The sequence below is a fragment of the Budorcas taxicolor genome, chromosome 10 (genome assembly GCF_023091745.1).
Source record: "Budorcas taxicolor isolate Tak-1 chromosome 10, Takin1.1, whole genome shotgun sequence".
NCBI classification, from domain to species: domain Eukaryota; kingdom Metazoa; phylum Chordata; class Mammalia; order Artiodactyla; family Bovidae; genus Budorcas; species Budorcas taxicolor.
The window spans coordinates 77,379,907-77,402,181 of record NC_068919.1 but is presented as its reverse complement, the minus strand read 5'-3'; the positions used below and the strand labels follow the sequence as shown (position 1 = coordinate 77,402,181).

At 35.3% G+C, this 22,275-nt stretch overlaps 1 protein-coding gene across 1 annotated transcript in view; it reads right to left on the bottom strand.

The window, feature by feature from the left end:
* The window catches only part of PALS1 (protein associated with LIN7 1, MAGUK p55 family member), a 41,949-nt gene that overhangs the window by 8,340 nt on the left and 11,334 nt on the right, over positions 1-22,275 (bottom strand). Inside the window, exons 2-9 of the mRNA XM_052646953.1 lie at positions 17,797-18,005; positions 15,338-15,415; positions 14,184-14,330; positions 12,874-13,035; positions 10,757-10,834; positions 4,933-5,116; positions 1,063-1,134; positions 629-700 (exon numbers count right to left, since the gene is read on the bottom strand). Of these exons, the coding sequence (XP_052502913.1) occupies positions 629-700; positions 1,063-1,134; positions 4,933-5,116; positions 10,757-10,834; positions 12,874-13,035; positions 14,184-14,330; positions 15,338-15,415; positions 17,797-18,005 (1,002 nt within the window). The remainder of the gene's footprint in view (positions 1-628; positions 701-1,062; positions 1,135-4,932; positions 5,117-10,756; positions 10,835-12,873; positions 13,036-14,183; positions 14,331-15,337; positions 15,416-17,796; positions 18,006-22,275) is intronic.

The following is a 22,275-nucleotide window of genomic DNA, read 5'->3' as shown; positions in this document are numbered from 1 at the left end:
TGGTGGAGACTGTTGAACTAGATAGGGGTCCACTAAAAAGGCAACAGCCATCATTCAGGTTCAGTAGGCTGCTGACAAACAGGAATATAAGCCCAGTGTTATCAGAACTTTTGATTTTAAAAGAAGCTAAAACTTGAAAAACTTTTAACACTAACAAAAAAATAAAACCAAAACACTCTCCTGTGTGCCTGACTCAGCCAGCAGACTCCATGGAATGGGTTGCCTAGGTGAGATGAGTTACGATAGGCAAAACGTTCATTTTCTACTTAAAATACATCTAATTGTTGGAATTTGTTAGGAACAAGTATTAACTCTGCAAACGAAGAGTTTACATAGGAAAAAAATTTAAGAGAAAACTATCAATACAACACTATACAGCTACATCATACTTTTAATTTTTAAATTACTTTTTCTTAGATTTCAAAATTCTGCATTACTCAACAGGTTTCTAGAAGAAAATAATTTCTGCTAAATGACTTTATTAAATACACATGTATGTTACATTAAGAGGCCAGGACCATAAGTAAAATTCCCCAAAAATATCATTTAATTTCTTTCAAATGTATTTAATGTTAGACATGGACCTCTTTTGGATATAAATATGGCTTTATCTGAGAGTGGAACTTACCATCATTTTTATTGGCATTATATAAAACCTTTTTCCTCTTCTTTTTATTCTTCTTTGCACACCATAGTTTTCCTGTTGACAGTCAGAAACGTAAGTATAAATGGGGTATTTGTTTCCCTGAATAAAGCTACGTATTTCAAATCGAAGAACTCTAGTTTTAAATTTAAATTTACAGACATGTACTATATTGTTCACAGAATAACTATTTTTCAGGGAAATAGTTAAAGTTTTCCATTAATCTCACATTATAGACAGATAATCTTTAATACTTAAATCCTGTCCTTTCTTAACAGTCCTAAGATAAGCAGCTTTGCTTCTCACATCCATCTTGCCATGAATACATCTTCCCTGACAGTTCTGATATACAAATTTAAATCTGATTCCAGATGGAAACCCAAGAAACCTCTCATTAATGTCAAATATAAGAGTCCAACCTGATTTTTCTGGTTCCTTATCTTCTTCTATGGTTTGCTTCATGGCTTCCCTTTGCTGCTGAAAGCTTTTCCCTAATAAATACAGAGGAAAAAGAGTGAAATAGACAAAAGAATAGATGATTTTTTTTTTTCTTTAATTAAGGGACAACACCAGAAGTAACTGTTCATTTACAGTCCCTTCTGAATCCTCCTGCCACTACATGAGAGAATGTCAACTATGATTATAGGCTCCAAATGTTTAGGGTGTTAAGTTCCAATGTGGCTCTCACTCAATCCTAGGACATGTATTACTAGACTACATATCATGTATTTATCTTTTTTTTTCCTTTATTCATTTCATATATGATATTATACATGTTTCAATGCCATTCTCCCAAATCATCCCACCCTCTCCCTCTCCCACAGAGTCCAAAAGACTGTTCTATACATCTGCGTCTCTTTTGCTGTCTCACATACAGGGTTATCATTACCATCTTTCTAAATTCCATATATATGCGTTAGTATACTGTATTGGTGTTTTTCTTTCTGGCTTACTTCACTCTGTATAATAGGCTCCAGTTTCATCCACCTCATTAGAACTTATTCAAATGTGTTCTTTTTATATCATGTATTTAAAAAGATAAATAATAAACAAAGGCTAGAAGTTTTAACAGCTCAGTATTTACAAAGCTTTCCATTTAGCATCTAAGAAAGCGTTCCTCCGCGATCAATGCAAAGAAATAGAGGAAAACAATAGAATGGGAAAGACTAGAGATCTCTTCAAGAAAATTAGAGATACCAAGGGAACATTTCATGCAAAGATGGGCTCAATAAAGGACAGAAATGGTAGGGACCTAAAAGAAGCAGAAGATATTAAGAAGAGGTGGCAAGAATACACAGAACTGTACAAAAAAGATCTTCATGACCCAGATAATCACGATGGTGTGATCACTCAAGCTACAGCCAGATATGGAATGTGAAGTCAAGTGGGCCTTAGAAACCATCATTATGAACAAAGCTAATGGAGGTGATGGAATCCCAGCTGAGGTGTTTCAAATCCTGAAAGATGACACTGTGAAAGTGCTGCACTCAATATGCCAGCAAATTTGGAAAACTCAGCAGTGGCCACAGGACTGGAAAAGGTCCGTTTTCATTCCAATCCCAAAGGCAGGCAATGTCAAAGAATGCTCAAACTACCGCACAATTGCACTTGTCTCACACACTAGTAAAGTAATGCTCAAAATTCTCCAAGCCAGGCTTCAGCAATACGTGAACCGTGAACTTCCTGATGTTCAAGCTGGTTTTAGAAAAGGCAGAGGAACCAGAGATCAAATTGCCAACATCTGCTGGATCATGGAAAAAGCAAGAGAGTTCCAGAAAAACATTTATTTCTGCTTTATTGACTATGCCAAAGCTTTTGACTCTGTGGATCACAAGAAACTGTGGAAAATTCTGAAGAGATGGGAATACCAGACCACCTGACCTGCCTCCTGAGAAATCTGTATGCAGGTCAGGAAGCAACAGTTAGAACTGGACATGGAACAACAGACTCCAAATAGGAAAAGGAGTATGTCAAGGCTGTATATTGTCACCCTGCTTATTTAACTTCTATGCAGAGGACATCATGAGAAACGCTGGACTGGAAGAAACACAAGCTGGAATCAAGACTGCCGGGAAAAATATCAATAACCTCAGATATGCAGTTGACACCACCCTTATGGCAGAAAGTGAAGAGGAACTAAAAAGCCTCTTGATGAAAGTGAAAGAGGAGAGTGAAAAAGTAGGCTTAAAGCTCAACATTCAGAAAACGAAGATCATGGCATCTGGTCCCATCACTTCATGGGAAATAGATGAGGAAACAGTGTTAATTTTTTTTGGCGGGGGGGGGGGGGGGGGGGGGCTCCAAAATCACTGCAAATGGTGATTGTAGCCATGAAATTAAAAGACGCTTACTCCTTGGAAGGAAATTATGACCAACCTAGATAGCATACTTTGCCAACAAAGGTCCATCTAGTCAAGGCTATGGTTTTTCCAGTGGTCATGTATGGATGTGAGAGTTGGACAGTGAAGAAATCTGAGTGCCGAAGAATTGATGGTTTTGAACTGTGGTGTTGGAGAAGACTCTTCAGAGTCCCTTGGACTGCAAGGAGATCCAACCAGTCCATTCTAAAGGAGATCGGTCCTGGGTGTTCATTGGAAGGACTTATGATAAAGCTTAAACTCCAATACTTTGGCCACCTCATGCGAAGAGTTGACTCATTGGAAAAGAGTCTGATGCTGGGAGGGATTAGGGGCAGGAGGAGAAGGGGATGACAGAGGATGAGATGGCTGGATGGCATCACCAACTCGATGCACATGAGGTTGAGTAAACTCCAGGAGTTGGTGATGGTCAGGGAGGCCTGGTGTGCTGCGATTCATGGGGTCGCAAAGAGTTGGACACAACTGAGCGACTGAACTGAACTGGTGTGGAAAGTACTGTGCTGGATCTTATAATGGTTCTGATCATTTGAATTACTGCAAATCAAATAAATTAAGAGTTATCTTTCCAAAATTACATAAAATTCATCAGTTTTTGATTCAAAGACACCATTCAATATATTCTCTTACATTTACTGTGTTCATTTCCTCTCCTTGTTTGTATGTATGTGTATGTTTTAAAGATTTTTCACTTCTACATTAAGCTACCCATGATAGAAATAAATGAAAAACCTATTAAGTTTTTCCTCTTAGGATTATGATTTCGCTTTCACGGTTTCTGATTTTCATCTTATTTTCAGAGATTTACCTTAGAATCAAGTATATTTTTTCTGAAGGATAAAAGTGGTTTTAGTTAGAAAATTGTGAATTAGAGTTCTACTTTTATACTTAATTGTTATATCTAATTCTTTCCAATTCAGGCCAGAGATTCTTAAAAAAAATTAATAAGCAAATTCCATCTATGTTGGAATATTCTGTTGAACTTAGTGCATTTTATAAGACCACAAGCAAAAAAGCTTAATATTGAGTTTGAGACACATAAAAAGCATTAAGGAAAATCAGGTTATCTCCAGTAACTGTACAGACTGATTGTGTTTCTAGATAAAACAAGTAACTATGGCTATACAGAAATCTTTAAGAGCATTAAAATTTTTTAAAAGTATGTGACTATAACAGATCTAGAAAAAATAACAAAATAATTTTAATAATTTACATATTAAATATCTTATTATACTTCCCTTGGTTCTATTTCCCTCATTCTGTCATACCGTCCTGAGAACTGTAGAAACAATCTGTAGGAAAAATTACATCTACATATCTCATTCCATTAAGTATCATCTTCACAAGAAATATGTTTCTATAATAATCTTAATGTCCAATATGAGCTAGTTTTATTTTAGTATAGTCTAAATTAGAGAGTTTTCTTCGATCTAAAGATAGATGCATCTTATTTCTACCCTAAGATATCTTAGAAGAGATAAATTCAGCACTTACTCTTTTGATTCTGAATAAAGTCACACATCTCTAACAAATTCCTATCTAGATATCAAGTATGATACCCCAGTTGATGATAATCTCCTGCTACAGTATACGTTTTGTTGCCTTGATGTTTTTATTGTTCAATACTATTTTTGTTGCCTTGAAAACAGGTTTAATTTCAATGCACCTACAGTGAACAGTAGGACAAATGGGAGTGGTTGATGAGATTATATGATAATCCCATTCTAAAGCCCAACAAACTGGTTAGACTTAATCCAAGATACTTATATTACAGATACAACATAAAAACCCAACAAAATGAAAAAGTAACTACATCGTTTTTTAAAAGGCATAAAAAAGTGAGTTTTTCCCTTTGAAGATCTGTATTTTAAATGTGTTTTTAAACTTTGTACTTTCTACCATACTGTCTTTTACCTGGAACGAGCCCAGCTAGAGGCTGATTATCTTCATCTCCTTCCCTGTAGGCTTGCCACCAATTTGGATCTTCTTGACTGATTACATGAAGTATATCCCCTTTTTGAAAAGACAGACCTAACTCTCGACATGGAACATAAGGGTCATCTGAGGGGTCGTAGTCAAAATGAGCCTTTACGTGGATCTAAACAATAAAAAGAGTAAAAGTAAGGACAATAATGAAATGGCAACACAATGTTTAGCATAAATGTGAGTGTTATAATTTTTCATCAGCACAAAGGTATTACGAGTTGAAAACAAATCAAGGTAGAATTTTTTTCAGACTCATCTGTTTTCTTCAATTAAGACAGTCCTGTTGATTGCAAACGTGCAAGAGAATGCAAAACACTGCACAGTTACTGCTAACAAGTTGAGATGCCAACAGGCCTTGAAAGTTTGACACAAGCAGAAGGAATGAAATAGAGAGTCCCTCCCTCTCCAACCCTGACTTGTGAAAACAAGACTGCAGTAAGGTATGTAATTTCTAAACCACTGTTACCAGGAAAGGTAAACTGTAAACCTCTCCACATCTGTCATCTAAGCAGGTGAGTGTCAGCTTCCCTGGTGCCATCATCTCTTCTTGACCACACTATCAGTGTGACTGTGCCTTAATCGCTCAGAGTCTATCCTAAAGGACTATGTCTAGGCCCCAAACTGCTAAAATTATCTAAATCAAGTTTATAACCAATTCCTATCATGTTCTGTATGTAGGCATTGAAATATTGTTAGTGCTACAAGCTAAAATTTTTGCTAACTGTGCTTTGCATATCTAAAACCTGCTATGCTCTCAGAACTAAAAACAGGTAAGAATTCACATGAATCTGATTAAAAGCTCAATTATTTCCTACAGTATTTTCTCCAATATACTTCTGTAAGTTATAACAAAGTATTCTTACTCCTTAAAAAGTATAAAGGAATCAATATTCTCCTTAATTCCTCTATCTGAAATTTTTATCCAACCTGGTCAAGTGGCATGTGGCATTTCCAAAATCTGCAGATTATATGAAATCTGAAAAAATTGAATTTTAGTGTTATATAGGGTAGTAGTAAGTCAAAACACAGCTGAGAGACTGGGTAAAAAGATTATACATACAATTTTACAATCTTGGCATGAGAAGCATATAATATATAGGATAAAATAAAATCTCTGCTTGTACTATTCCTATTAATCAATAATGCTTCCATATATGTTTAAATTGTTGCTTTTTAGCTAAACAATCTTGGAAATCTAAATATGAAACTATAGGCATCATTTATTGTGTTGGAGAGTTCATTTTATTATCAAGCTTTTCAGAGATCTATGAAATCAGACTTCTTGTCAGCTTGATGGATGATTTTATCAAATCACTTTCTGAAATCAATACCCAGCAAGCTGTTTTCAAAGTGTTTTGCTCAGAACACTTACTAGGATGTTTATTAAAATACTGACTTCTTATACCATATCTCAAACTTTCAGATTCTGTATTTTAATTCATTTAGGTTCATTTAGGTTCCTTGGATAATTGCTACATACATGTCATTTAAGATGTACCCTAAAATCTTAGGGAATTACTATCCTGAGGGAAACTAAATAGGCCAGTGAATATGCTATATCTAAGTCTATGATCTTTGCCAGAGACAGACAAAATCACCCAGAGATGTTTTTCTCTCTACTCTTGCTTAGGTCTCACCCCTTGACCATTCGGATTTTTTTGGTTTGGAATGAGGCCCCTCGTTGTGTTGACTGGAAGAGGAGAAGAGAGGACATGCTTTGTTTATGTGACAAGTTTATTTAGTGCTGTTTAAAATGTACTCTAAAACTGAGAGCAAAGTTTATTTCACATCAGAGAAATTAACCAACTGACTGAGTTAAAGTCTGAGTACTGCCTTAACACATACTATGTGACTTTTTTGTGACTTCTATCTATATATAGGCATGTATTTTATTGTTTCACTTTATTGCATTTTTCAGATATATACATATATGTATACGTAAATTGAAGGTCTGTGGCAACCTTGTGTTGTCAGATGAAGGTTAGCATTTTTAAGCAATAAAGTATTTTTAAATGAGTGTATATATATTGTTTGTTTAGACACAATGCAGTTGTACTCTTTGCAAACTACAGAACAATGTAATTATAACTTACATGCAACAGGAAACCAAAAATTTTGTATGACTCATTTTATTTCAGTGATCTGGAACTGAACCTGCACTATCCCTTAAGTATGCCCACAGGCATTCCACTGCAATTCTTATCAGTTGTAGAAGTTCTGTCCAGCAATCTTACCTCTTCAGTTCAGGGTAGTGGCTACTTTTTTTCCTTTCCCATACAAAGGAAAACAGTCCTTTTTATATGAAGGAGAGACTCTGACCCCTACAGGAAAGCTCCAGGGCTTCACCATGCAGTAGCATCAGTACAGTGTATCTGACCAAAACAATGTTTGGTTTCTAATTCAAACCAAATCATTTGTTTAAATTTTAAATTACAGGGTTGTTCAGACACAATTATCTTCCAGCCCAACATTTTTCTCTTTGCCTCGCTGGTGGCTCAGTGGTTAAGAATCCACCTGCCCATGTAGGTTGGATCCTTGGTCTGGGGAGACCCCACATTCCTTGGAGCAGCTAAGCCCAAGCGCCACAACTACTGAGCCTGTGCTCTGGAGCCCCAGAGCCCCCAACTAGTGAAGCCTGCTTGTCCTAAAGCCCATGATCCACAACAATAGAAGCCACCACGATGGGAAGCCTGGACACCGCAACTAGAGGAAAGCCAGTGCAGCAACAGAGACCCAACAAAGTAAAAAATAAATAAATACCAAGGGCAGCATCAGGAAGAGCCTTTGCAATGGCAAGCAACAGTTTTAAAATTCCTCCTCTTCTAAGATTTCTCCTCTCTGACACCCATTCAAGAAAGAATAGTTTTTAAAATAATTTATTATTTATGGCTGCACTGGGCCTTTCTCTAGTTGCAGCAAATGGGGGTTACTACAGCTCGAGGGCGTCTCATTGTGGTGGTTTCTCTTCTGGAGGATGAGCTCTAGGGCTTGTGGGCTCAGCTGCCTTGCAGCTGTGGGATCTTCCCTGACTAGAGATCAAACCGGTGATCCCTGCATTGCAAGGTGGATTCCTAACCAGTGGACAGACCACCAGAGAAGCCCAAGAAGGAATATCTTTACTTCTTCTTGTCCATATTTAACAGGAGAAATTTGGGGTATCTGTGGGTATCCAATTGATGTTTAGTAGTAGGCAGACAAAAATATGAACCTTAGAGCAACAGCAAACTTAATAAAGCAAATGTTTGAACCTGAAGAGAGATGTCACCTGTTCACTGTCCATACTGTTCACTGAAATTATTAATATTTTTTCATCATCTGATAAAATATATATTTATCAACACTTTACTGCATGATAAAACTTAAGATCTTCTTCCAAATGAGAAAAAAATTAAGGTGAAAATTATATAATACATTCTATACTTTTAAGAGAAAAGTATATTGGATGGTATGTGGTTCTCAATCTTTTCTTTCAACCCAATTATCTTTATAGGCTGTGAATAATCCTTAACCTATCATTTTTTAAAATCTTTAGAATTTTTTGCAAACACATGAAGTATATATAGACAGACTGCTCCCTTGACCTGATCTCCCCACAATAAATACAACTACAGCCTAGATCTCTCTGTAGAATTCCAGAATGACAGCTCAGTGGTAAAGAATCCGTCTGCTAACGCAAGAGATGCCGGTTCAATCCCTGGGTCAGGATGATTCCCTGGAGAAGGAAGTGGCAACCCACTCTAGTATTCTTGCCTGAGAAATCCTATGGACAGAAAAGCCTGGCACGCTACAGTCTATGGGGTCGCAAAAGAATCAGACATGACTTAGCAATTCAACAACGTATTTAATTCTATGTATTTGGTATCTACACCTGAATGCCTCTCAGGTATCTCCTCTTTATTTTTCTCCCCAAACCAGTTTTTCCTCCACATCGCCCTTCAGTAGGCAATACCACTATTCATCCAGTTGTTGAAGCATATTTGCTTCTTGCCTATCCATTACTCTTCACATTCATTAAAAGGTCCTGTCATTGCTACTTCCAGAACACAGCCTGCATAATTTTCCCCACTGCCACTGCTATCACAGAAATTTAAGCCATCATCATACTTTATATTGGCTTCAGCAACACTTTCCTAAATCTCCTTGCTTCCATTATTGGCTCTACTAATCCAATTTCTACCCAGCAGCCAGAGTAGTTTTGTTTCTAAACACAAATCAAATGTTACTGTATTTGAAATCCAAACTCCCTGCCATGGCCAAAGACCTTCTTGACCTGGCCCTACCTACCTCTCAAGCCTCATCTCAGAATTCTCTCCCCACCTTTCTACTCCCTCACTTGGCTCCACTCCCACGGGTTTTCCAAACACAAAGTTCTTTGGAAGTTATACCTGAAAGTTCTGGAAGTTAACAGGCTTGGCTTCATCTCATCCTACCAGGTGTCAGCTTCACATCGCCTTCTCCTGCAGGCCTTTCCTGCCAACCTTATTTAATCAATCCCACACCTCTTTTTTTATTCTCAGTGTTTATATTCACTGATTTCCATCTCAACATTTACGCCAAACTAGATTTACCCCAAACATGTTTATTACTATAAAGTGAGCATTTATTTGCACAGTGCCTAGTACACAAATGATATCAAGCAGATATTCATTGTAAGGAAAAAAACTATTTGGGACCCTTAATATTTCAATTATTAATACTACTGGGCTAGTGGCTAATTCTATGCTTTGTATCCCTGAACTATGATTTTAGTATTCTACTAAGTCTTTAAATTCCCCTAAAACTACATTTCTATCCTCCCATCCCAGATCCCCAAAATCAAGAGACTTCAGTCATGCTCCCAGTCTTTAGAGAGTTATTAAGTCTCCTATAGGGAGAAGAGGGGATTTTCCTGGTGGTCTGGTGGTTAAGACTTTGCCTTCCAATACAGCAGGTGCAGGTTCAATCCCTGGTCAGCGAGCTAAGATCCCACACAGGCAATTCCAAAGAATGTTCAAACTACCGCACAATTACACTTATCTCACACACTAGCAAAGCAATGCTCAAAATTCTCCAAGCTAGGCTTCAATAGTATGTGAACCGTGAACTTTCACACGTTCAAGCTGGGTTTAGAAAAGGCAGAGGAACCAGAGATCAAATTGCCAACATCTACTGAATCATAGAAAAAGCAAGAGAATTCAAGAACATCTACTTCTGCTTCATTGACAGTGCCAAAGCCTTTGATTGCGTGGATCACAACAAACTGGAAAATTCTTCAAGAGATGGGAATACCAGACCACTTTACCTGCCTCCTGAGAAATCACAGGCAGGTCAAGAAGCAACAGTTACAACCAGACAGTCAAGACAGTGTGGTTGTCATGGATCAAGCGGGGAGGAAGTGATGAATAAGCAGAACATAGAGGATTTATAGGGCAATGAAACTATTCTGTAGGTTATGATGGTAGATACATGTACTTATACATTTGTCAAAATTCATAGAGTGTACAACACCAAAAGTGAATCCTAAAATAAACTACGAATCTGGGTAACAATGAAACCATAAATTCTCTAATGTAACAGATACACCATTCTGATGTGGGATGTTGACAGCAAGGAGGCTGTGCATGTGTGGGGCAGGAATTATGTGGGAACTCTATACTTTCTGCTCAATTTTGCTGTGAACCTAAAACTACTCTCAAAAAATAAAGTTTATTAATTAAGAAAAATGTAAACAGTAGCCACCATAAAATAAGGAGCATTAAAAAAAATCACTTACTACTGTTTCTTTGGCAGGAGGCGGCTTGATCTGTTGACTGGGAATCAGAACAAATGTCAAAGTACCATGCATATCAGACTGCAACAGAAAAAGCACATTATTTTAAAAAGCTGTACTTATGAAAATCATTCCATGATCTTATGATCAACAGTTCCTAATCTGGACTATACCAGAACCTCAAGGAGACTTAAAAAAGAAACTGGTAAAAATGAATCCCCTTTTATCAGGAAGCACAAATTACCCCTTTTGTGGACCCCATTACATTAGAGCTACCCAGGCATATGGCATGAAACAGTTTTGGTCCTCTGGTCCACTGGGGAAAGCCACTTGGCCCTTAAGTCTTGGGTTTTTGTTTTCCATTCAGTTTAAGTTTAGGACGATTCCACAATGAAGGGCTAGAAGATATTACAGTACTTCTGGCTTTTCTATTCTGCCATACATTGATTTTAGTACAGTAGAATCTGAAATGGTAATTGTCACTAGGATTAGAAAAGTGATGCAAAAATACAAATATTCTTACTTCCTAGATGCTTTGTCTCTGTCATTCATTCTATATTTTAACTGTACATAGTCTTACTGCTAGGTTCTTTATTATTTTCCAGTACAGTTGGCCCTCCATATTCATGGGTTCCATATCTGTGAATTCAACCAATTGCAGATGAAAAAAAATTCCAGAAAATTCTAAAAAGCAGAACTTGTTTTTGCCATCTGCAGACAACTACTTACATAGCATTAATATTGTATTAGGTATTATATGCAATCCAGAGATTATTTAAAATATACTACAGGATGTGTGTAGGTTACATTCAAATACCATGCCATTTTATGTAAGGGACGTGAGCATCCATGGATTTTGGTACCCGTGGGGGGCCCTGGGACCAATTCCCCTTGGATATAAAGGGACAACTGTACACCACTCCCTGCCTTGTTCAGATACCTCCAGCCTAGATAGAAATCACACTTATGCTCCTGACATAGTAGGGAATGGTACTGAAACAGTACTCAATCTAGAGACAGCAGCCAATAAAACAAGATCTAAGAACAATAACCAATGGCACTTTGTGCTACCAAAGCAATGAATGGGACTGGGCAAAAATAAGAATGGGAGGATGTTTTCTAAATCTGACAACCAATGTTCGCAGATAGGAGAAATTCTAATATAACAACTGATATTAAGTAAATAAGACTATAAATGTGGTTGATGAGTATATATGAGGTGATCATAAACTGCCCTCAAAAGTTGACTCTAAATTGCTTCCTGATTATACTAACAGTCTAACAGAACTTTCTGAGATGACAGAATTCTGATCAGTGGACTGGAATTGCAGAATGCCATGTTCCTTCATCTACACCATAATATGATAACCATTAGTAACTCACTGCTCTTGAACACCTGAAATGCAGTTACTGAGAGCTTCACAGGTGGTGTTAGTGTGTTTAAGAACCCACCTGCCAATGCAGGTAGATGTAAGCGATGTGGGTTAGATCCCTGGAGGAGGGCACAGCAACCCACTCCAGTATTTTTGCCTGGAGAATTCCATGGACAGAGGAGCCTGGCAGGCTATGGCTCATAGGGTTGCAAAGAGATGGACATGACTGAAGCAACTTAGTCTGCACACATGAATGAGGAACTAAATTTTAAATTTTACTTAAATAGAAATAACTAGCACATGTAGCTAATGGCTATTATAGTGAACAGTGCAGAGCTATACCATTGTTATTATCTAATACTGTTAAAAAAAACAACAATCAATTGTAGATAATAAAGAAAATGAACAAAAAAATCATGAGGGTATGAACTCTGTTTTGTTACTGTTTCTCTAGCAGCTAGCACATAGGAGGCACTTAATACATATATTTTGAATGATTTAATGAGTTACTATTAGTGATTTCAGAGGCAAATAAAACGTACCTAACAGTATAAATAAACTTGGTAATGTCCCCGCAAGAATAAAATGCTACTAGTAAATATTATGGAAATAATATGTGAAAATTATGCTAGAAATTATATAGATATCTTATTTTTAAAATGCTTTTAAAATATTTTATTCTGAAGTCTACTGAAGGCAACAATTTTTGAGACTGTATCAATTATTCTTCTACCCTTGTCAACTTACCAACAAGTCAAAAACCTCATTGACATCTTTCCCTCGAATTTCAATGCCATTAATTTCCAGAACTTCATCTCCTTCATGTAACAGACCACTTTTTTCTGCAGCACCCCCTTTAACTATCCGACTAATGATAACAGAATCCATTTCATTACGAACTGTAGCACCCTAAAAAAAAAAAACAAGTCAATTTTTTTTTTAATGCATTTTTATTTCCTCATTTGAAAATTCTTTCTTTTCTAGTTAACAATATTAGCCTTCATTTATCTGGAGAAAAAAATTTATTTACATACAGTAACCATGGCAATAAGTCTGAAAGCTGATCATTTCCTCCACATTTTCTGCTCTGGAAGCATTCTATTTGTTAAAATTCTAAAATCAGACTTTTGAAGCATACAACAGCATAAAAATGCACTTGCTCAAAAATAAAGTGAAAGCCTATAATCAAATTTGTTCTTTATATGGTAGATGCTATTCAAATGGTTATACTATATTTATGTACAATTAGTTGAACATGTAGATTAGTAGAACATGACTTGTAACTGAAAATCTTTTTAAATTCAAAATATCATGAAACGATGAATACTAATCTGGTTAATCAAAATATTAAATACTATAGCTGTATCCAATTCACATTAAAATGTATTAAATATTTATGATATAAATCAGAAGCACAACTGAAATATATAGTCAAAAAATGGAAATCTGAATAAAGCTTAAAAGTAGACAGTTTGTAATACTTTTCTCCTGAATCTTTAAAAATTTGTCATAACTTTCCCAATTTCTTTTTTTTTGGTGGGGAATAAAACTTCATCACATAAACTACCTTTTAATAAGATACAGTCCCTATTTCATGTACCATGTTAGGCAGGAAAATTTAAGACCTTAGGATTCAAGAATATTTCTCTGAAAATAAAAAGGAACAAAATTAAGGTAATAGTAGCAGACTAAGAGAAAAAACATTTACCTATAAGAACTATAAAATATTAACATTAAACAATGTTTCTAAATATATGTGAAGTATGTTAGCAATTACATTGAATGAAATGATCACAATTTCTAACTTGTTTTTTTTTTTTTAAAAAGCAGATTACCTGTCCCTTCTTTGTTCAATGACTTCAAAACCTATTTTGTCATCAAATTATGGGTGAGAAAAGAGGAACAAATTCTTCTCAGCCTAATAAGGAGTATAAGCAAGAACATAAAAGAATTCCAAAAAATCAGCCTCAAAAGAGAGAAACTACCAGAAATGTAAAGGGTCTTCAATTATACAGATCTCGGCAAGGATCTCGTTATCAGAGGTGTGGAACACTTACCAATGGAATATCTCGAGCCTTTTCTATACGAACTATTTTTACAGTTTCTCCTCCATACTGGCCAAAGCTTTCATAAACTCTCTCATCTGTAATAGGCTCTAGCTGCATTTCCTGCTCAGCGACCTTATCATGGGCCAGTAAAAGTGCCTGTTTCAAAGAAACACAAAGCATTTAAAGTAACAACATGACTTATTTCTATAGAGATTTTAACCTAATCATGTACAAAGTATCCTGCTCATTAAACATTTAAAAGTGGTATAATTAATTATATATTCAGATCTGTTTCCAAACTTTCCAACTGAAGTACAGATGCTGCTCTGTATCTTTTTTAGCCAACTAACATGTGTTAGTTACACTAGGGAATACTCTGGGATGGGTTATGAAAGTCTAAAACGCTTATTAAACTTCATAAAAACAGAATCACTTTAAGAGTCCAACATTGTAATTAAAATTTACAGAAAAACAACCAAAAAGGAGAAGTTTGTAAGTAAGTTGTTTCAAAAATAATGTGGTTAATTTTAAGTAGAAAAGTATATAATCCAACAATAATTACTTTGTGATACAAACAATCAAAGCTATGGTTTTTTAGTCAAAGCTACAGTTTTTCCAGTAGTCATGTATGGATATGAGAGCTGGACAGTAAAAAAAAGCTGAGCACCGAAGAACTGATGCCTTCAAACTGTGGTGCTAGAGAAGACTCTTGAGAGTCCCCTGGACAACAACAAGATGAAACCAGTCAACCCTAAAGGAAATCAGTCCTGAATATTCACTGGAAGGACTGATGCTGAAGCTGAAGCTCCAATATTTGGCCACCTGATGCAAACAGGCGACTCACTGGAAAAGACCCTGTTGCTGGGAAAGACAGAAGGCAGGAGGAGATGGGGATGACAGAGGCTGAGATGGTTGGATGGCATCACTGACTCAATGGACATGAGTTTGAGAAAACTCTGGGAGATAGTGAAGGACAGAGAAGCCTGGAGTGCTGCAGTCCATGGGGTTGCAAAGAGTTGGACACAATTGAGTGACTGAACAACAACAACAACAATCAAAATAGGCTACATAATATTTGAGCTCTTTGTTAGTCCAAGAGACTGATTCAAAGTGATATTGAATGCTGGAAAAACCACAAAAATAATGCTCTGTCCATTTTCTACCTGAATATGTGGAGCATTCAGCAGAGCAGTTAATTCTTGTCCTTCCTTCTGGTGAACTGGCTTCAAAACAGTTTGTACCTAAGAAACAAAGATTATTCCTAGGTTACAGAAAATATGACATTTGTACAGATTTTTTTAAAGGGGAGGATTTAAAATTGTAAAAACTATTTCTAAGACAGAAAAGCACTAAAGAGAACTATCATTATTAAAATGTTTTTTCTCAGAATTTTCTATCTTATCATGATTGACAATAGCATTTTTATTTATGACTATGAAGGATTTCCTTCTTGAAAATTTCTACAAATACATTATAAAATAGACTAATAATGACTATATGAGAGAAAAGCTATTCTAACAGTTATGCTACTTTATATTTTTAATCATATGTTTATGTAACTACATTTTAAATCAGAGAGGACATTTTAGAGTTAGATTAACAAGATAAATTTATATGAGAGTGACAGGATAACCACTATACTATACTGAATTATATTAAAAATCTTCCTCAAGTCAAGAAATTCTTCCACTTAGTATAAACTCTGCTTGATTATGAATTTTTTTTAGCCTGTTTCCTTACTCATGGTTCTTAAAAGATTGAGATAATACATATAAACTGCTCTGCACATTACCTAGCACACAGTAAATTGTTGTTTTAATATATTTCTAGATGTGAGTTACTCATATTTTAAGATTTCTATATTAATGTTCATAAAATGAATTGACCTCTACTTGGTGAATATAGTCACCAAGTATATATATACTTGTGTGTGTGTGTGTGTGTGTGAAAGTGAAGTTGCTCAGTCGTGTCTGACTCTTTGCGACCCCATGGACTGTAGCCCACCAGGCTCCTCTGTCCGTGGGATTCTCCAGGCAAGAATACTGGAGTGGGTTGCCATTTCCTCCTCCAGGGGATCTTCCTGACCCAGGGATCAAACCCAGGTCTCCCGCATTGCAGGCAGATGCTTTAACCTCTGAGCCACCAGGGAAGTCCTATATATATATATGTGTGTGTGTGTATATATATATACAGTCATACACACATACACATAGTCACCAGTATAGTATACTGGTTTACTATTGTTTTTAGTATCTAGATTATATTATCCAAGTACAATGAGATGGCAAATAGTCAATATTTATGTGTGAAAAGTTTATTTAACATAAGGATTATATGTTCCCTAATGTTTTGAAGGAGTTTGTAAAATTATCTGAGGCTGGCAGTTTTTTGAGGAGTAGATTTCTAACTTTCAATTTTACCTACTATTACTACTTTTTTCAGCTATCTGTAAGTCACTGTTGGCAATTTTTATTTTCTTACAAAAACAACCCAGGTGATAGTACTTTCATACTTAATAATGTAAACTTATAATTTGTTATAATTTATGCTTTTATCTTTGCTAATATTATTAGTGTTTTTTTCTTCATCTAATTTGTCAATGGTTTCTCTATTTTCCTGTTCTCTAAAAAAAGAGAAACTTTTAATGTTAAATTTATATAAGTAATTTAATTCCTTTTTTTTTCATTTACTTCCCTTTCTAATTTCTAATCACATGAACTGTATGTTATTATTTTCAATCTTTTCTTCTACCATAAATATTTAAAATTTGCTCTGTGGGCTATTTTTCCTCAAATATTATGTATGTTCTCATTATCAACATCTCTGATTTTCCTCCTTTTTCTATTTCCTTACTCCAGTACCAAAAAGAGCACTTTGTAACAATGCAGATTAACAAAACCAAAGTTATCACCATTGATGAAAACATATAGAAATAAATTAATATATACATTTTTAATAAAAGTTAGCTCATGATTAAAATAGGAATCCAGCAATTCTCTAACAATTCCTATGGTTATTTTAAATAATTTTAAAAGTAATTCCCCTATCAAAACTAAGAGATAATAATTTTGAGATTAATCAATTTGACCACAAGTAGATCACAGCAATGACAGCATCAGAACTAGCCTGTTCTCTAGTTTTGGCACCTAGAAAAGGACGTTTCTAAATATATATTGAGTTCTATATGTATTCAATACAAGTAACAAATCTCAGAAGTTATGTATAATACCTGATTATCTAACATAATTTAATCTCATCAGTACTGATTTATCAGTTTACAATGTATATTGCTTAAAATAAAACCATACTAAAAGTATTTTTAAAATTTCCCCTTTAGCAATTTAGACAAGTATTCCTCTTACTATACAAATATTCAGCTGTATAAATAGAACCAATGCTCTTCTTTTCATGGAGCGGAGTCTTATTTTTGAACTAAGTATAGTTTTTTTTTCAGGATAAAATACACGTAAGTGAATTTTTCCTAACACATAAATAATCAACATATGATCAGTAGTAATTAATTCTAATAAACCTTAGAGTCACAGCAGTATTTTCCAAGAATACTGCCTCACTATCACTAACAATTACCTTGTATATGTCAATGGATGTTCAGAATACATACCTCCTGTGCAAGATCTTGTGCATTGGAGATAAGAGGAAATGGAGGACTGGCCTTGTTCATGTGTACTGTGACAGCATTGTGTATCTTAAACGCATTCTGGAAATCTTTGTTTTGTATAAGTTGTAAAAGCAGTGAAATATCCTCCTGGCTCTGAGAATCTACCAAGGTATGCTGGATATGTTTAAGTGAAGAAAACAAGTCTTCCACTTCTAGTAGGAGAAGGAAAAGGTATCCAAAAATTAATTTTCTGTCTTAATTCCACAAGTGTCTCAAGATAAAATTTCTTGAACCAATAACAATATAAGTTTTGGAAAAAAAAACTTATCTAGTTTTTGATTATCAAATCACTGTCATTTTACTGATTTTTAAGTAAAACTCTTTAAAAATTATACAACAGAATCAAGTACATTTTTTCAAGTGTTTTAATTATGTAAAATATGTATCACTATAAAAATAAATAAGGGGGGTAGAATACATAAATGAACAATTTAAAATACCATTCCGACATTTTAAAAGCCAAAGAGTTTTCTAGGGAGGTTTTACTAATTCACATCCCATTACCAATATTCAAATATTATCATTTTTAAAACCCTTCCATTTCTTCAACAGGGATGTTGAAGCTTACTCGTATTTACCAAGCACTTCTGTGGTCCATAGAACTCTTAGGAACATATGAGTCTCCTAAGATGATACTGAAAAATTGGGGCATGTGTATGTTTACATGTTCCTATTAGTGTCCATATGTAGCACATACATTTTTCTTGAAGGAGGTTATTTCAAAATGGATAAGAACCACATGTTGCCTCTTCTCTGATCCTCAACAGGTAGATATGTTTCTGTTAATTTTATTTGTGGTAACTTTACTGTAAATACTTTTGGCTATTATGTGTTGAGAATAATCCACCTATTCCGGTGTGATTTCTCTGTACAGTGAGAGAAATCACACCAGAATAGGTGGATCCCCTGGAGAAGGCAAAGGCTACTCACTCCAGTATTCTGGCCTGGAGAATTCCATGGACTATATGTATAGTCCATGGGTTCACAAGAGCTGAACACAACTTTCACTTTCATAGGTCATTAAATGTTTACCCACATTTAAAACTTATTATGGTTTCTATTCCACAGGTAACTTCAATCCATCTAGAATTAATTTTGTATAGATTTGAGGGGAAATTTGAACTTCATTTCTTCCAAACGGTTAACCAATTATTCTAACACCATTTATTGAATAATCTCTTCTTTTCCAGTGATTTATGATACAACCAAATTCTTATATCAGGGTCTGTTTCTAGCCCATTGGTTTATCAGAACTGAAATCTTCTTCAAGTAATATTATAGTCTACACTCATATTGACATGACAAAAACTTGCTCATTACTTTTTCAGAAATGTTTTGACTTCAAGTGAGCTACAAAATCATTTCGAAGATGCCTCCTCACTATCACCTATGTAGCCGAAAAGAAAAAACCTACTAAGATGCTGTCTAAAATTAAAACTGTAAATGATTCTGGGAAAAAACCTAACAGTAGGTACTGACTATGTACATCTGTGTCTTATATAGTCCCATGAAAAAACAGTAATTAAAAAAAAACTCTTGGTTTAAGTCTTTCTGTTAGTATTCTTCATACAGGGCCTGCAGAAAGGTTATTAATTCTTATATCCTACTACTAAATAGTAGTTTAATATTTTATAGATTAGAATAGCTCTTCTAAGCTCTTCTGAAGTTCCCCATCTTCCACCCCTCACCCCAAATCAAAACTGCTTTAGTTCTAAAAAAAAAAAAAAAAGTTCTCTAGTAACTTAAAATGTAGCCCCCCTCAAAAAAGACAGTAAAAAAATCAGAAAGTCAAAACAGTCATCTGAACAACCTAAGAAGTTGTGATCCAGAACTAAATAATTAGCTATAAGTTAATGATTTATCAAGTTAACGATTTATCTACAAGAGTAGACAAAATATAGATAGGGGAAACTGAAAGATGTTGATCAAAGAGTACGAACTGTCAGTTTTAAGGTGGATAAGTTCTGAGGATCTAATGGGTAGCACGGTGATTACAGTCAATAGTACTGTCTTGTATACTTGAAATGTACTGACAGTAGATCTTAGGCATTCTCACCGCACACACAAAAGGTAAATATGTGAGGTGACGGATATGTTAATCAACTTAACTGTGGTATATTTAAACATCAGATTGTACACTTTAGATACATAAAATTTTTTGCCAACTACATCAATAAAGCAGTGCTGGGAAGAATATGGAACATCAGATTTCATCAAATTCAAAGAAGTTACCACAGAAATTACCTAAGTATATAAAGAATTCTCAGAGTAGGAAGAATTCAATAGCCTTAAAGTATCTTTAGAGTAAAACAGGAAGACATTTTAAATACCTTAAAAGGAAAAAGAATTACAAAATCAACAAAGTAACTGACTATACTCTCTTGAAGACTATAATCTTTCTGAGTAGATTATGGGATTTCGGTTTAAAATTTTACCAACTGTTTAAAGGGGCTTAGCCTGGTTGTCAGGGCAATGAGAAAATCAGATGCTTCAGATCTCACTGCTGACAAATCAATAAGCAACTTTAGTCAGCCCAGAAGGTAACAATCTCCCTACTGTGTCTCTTCAAGCCCAGGGAGAATTAAATTTTTAGAGGCAAAGGTATTTCTGCATAACCTCTATGTACCAAAGCCACCCACAAAGACACTAAAATATGGACATTAAAATTTTTTTAAAATCTGTAGTCATACCTTTCAGCTATAACTACTGGTACTATTTTGTTATACTATATAGCCTTTAAAAATGCTGGTCTTAACCACAGAGACCACATTGTAAATGCTGTTTTGCAATCTGATATTTTCCAATGTCTATAGAAAAAATTCTTAGCATAAAATTACTTATTAGGGCTTCCCTTGTGGCTCAGCTGGTAAAGAATCCACCTGCAATGTGGGAAACCTGGGTTACATTCCTGGGTTGGGAAGATTCCCTGGAGAAGGGAAACGCTGCCCACTCCAGTATTCTGGCCTGGAGAATTCCATGGACTGTATAGTCCACGGGGTTGCAGAGTCGGACACGACTAACTTTCACTTATCAGATAATAAAAATATTTAAAACTTTTATACATGTTGCCAAACTGCCCCCATAGTTTTGTACTAATTCATACTCCTACCATCAAAAAACTTGAGTGCATGTTTCTACAAACAGACCAAATTTTTCATTTTTGGTGATCAGGTTAGGAAAGCATGTTTATTTCTTTATGCAGTAGTGAGTTTCAATATATTTTCACAAGGTGAACAGTCATTTATGTTTCTTTTTCCCTCAATTTTCTGCTTATCTTTTGACCACTTTTCTGCTAGATCTTTTTTTTTTTCCTTAATGACCAGAATTACACAGATTTTATAAATATTCCTGCAGGCTTAAGTAGAACACACTGAATATAATTTTCTTACTATATCAGAACAATGGATTTTTAATCAAAGATATTTATGACAATCAGTAAGGAAATTAACAAAGATATTTATGTCCTGAATTCTACCTTAAACACAACCAGAATCCCATCATCCTTAATTTTATATATATATATATACTTATATATATTTGATTATGTACTCTCAAGAACCAATGATTTACACATTTTATTAACAGCAGTTGTGCAGTTGTAGCTGTAGTATTTTAAGACATGATATACTTGGGAATAACTGAAGTACCCAAACTCACTTTCTTCTATATTAAATAACCTTGATTGCTCTACTGAATTTTTCTGTCTGCATTACAGTTATTCTACTTACTCCTTTGTGACAAATTCTTTTACTGCCGTTTTTCACTTCTGTGGTAAACACAGCATATAATTTTCATTTTTAGAATATTTTAAATATATGTAAATATCCCAAGGATAGGAAAGGTAAGGTAGGATAATCTAAACTGCTGCTGCTGCTGCTAAGTTGCTTCAGTCGTGTCCGACTCTGTGCGACCCCAAAGATGGCACCCCACCAGGCTCCCCCGTTCCTGGGATTCTCCAGGCAAGAACACTGGAGTGGGTTGCCATTTCCTTCTCCAATGCATGAAACTGAAAAGTGAAAGTGAAGTCGCTCAGCTGTGTCCGACTCTTCACGACCCCATGGACTGCAGCCTACCAGGCTCCTCCATCCATGGGATTTTCCAGGCAAGAATACTGGAGTGGGGTGCCATCGCCTTCTCTGAATCTAAACTAGGAATGGCTTAATGAGAGATAAAACTAGAGATCACTGACCTTATTTCAGGAGATCAGATAATAGTTGAGATGCTGAGATTTTGCACAGACAGGAAATAGGCAATTTTTGTGGTTAGTCCAAAAGGGATGATTGCTTTCAAATTCTAAGAAATGAGTAGCCTTCTCATGTTGATAGGACCTCAGGTAAGGAATACAGTTCCAGAGAAAGGTAAAATCTGGTTAAATCTGTCCAAACTGTGCTCATACTGAGGAATTCAAAGACATAAAGACCA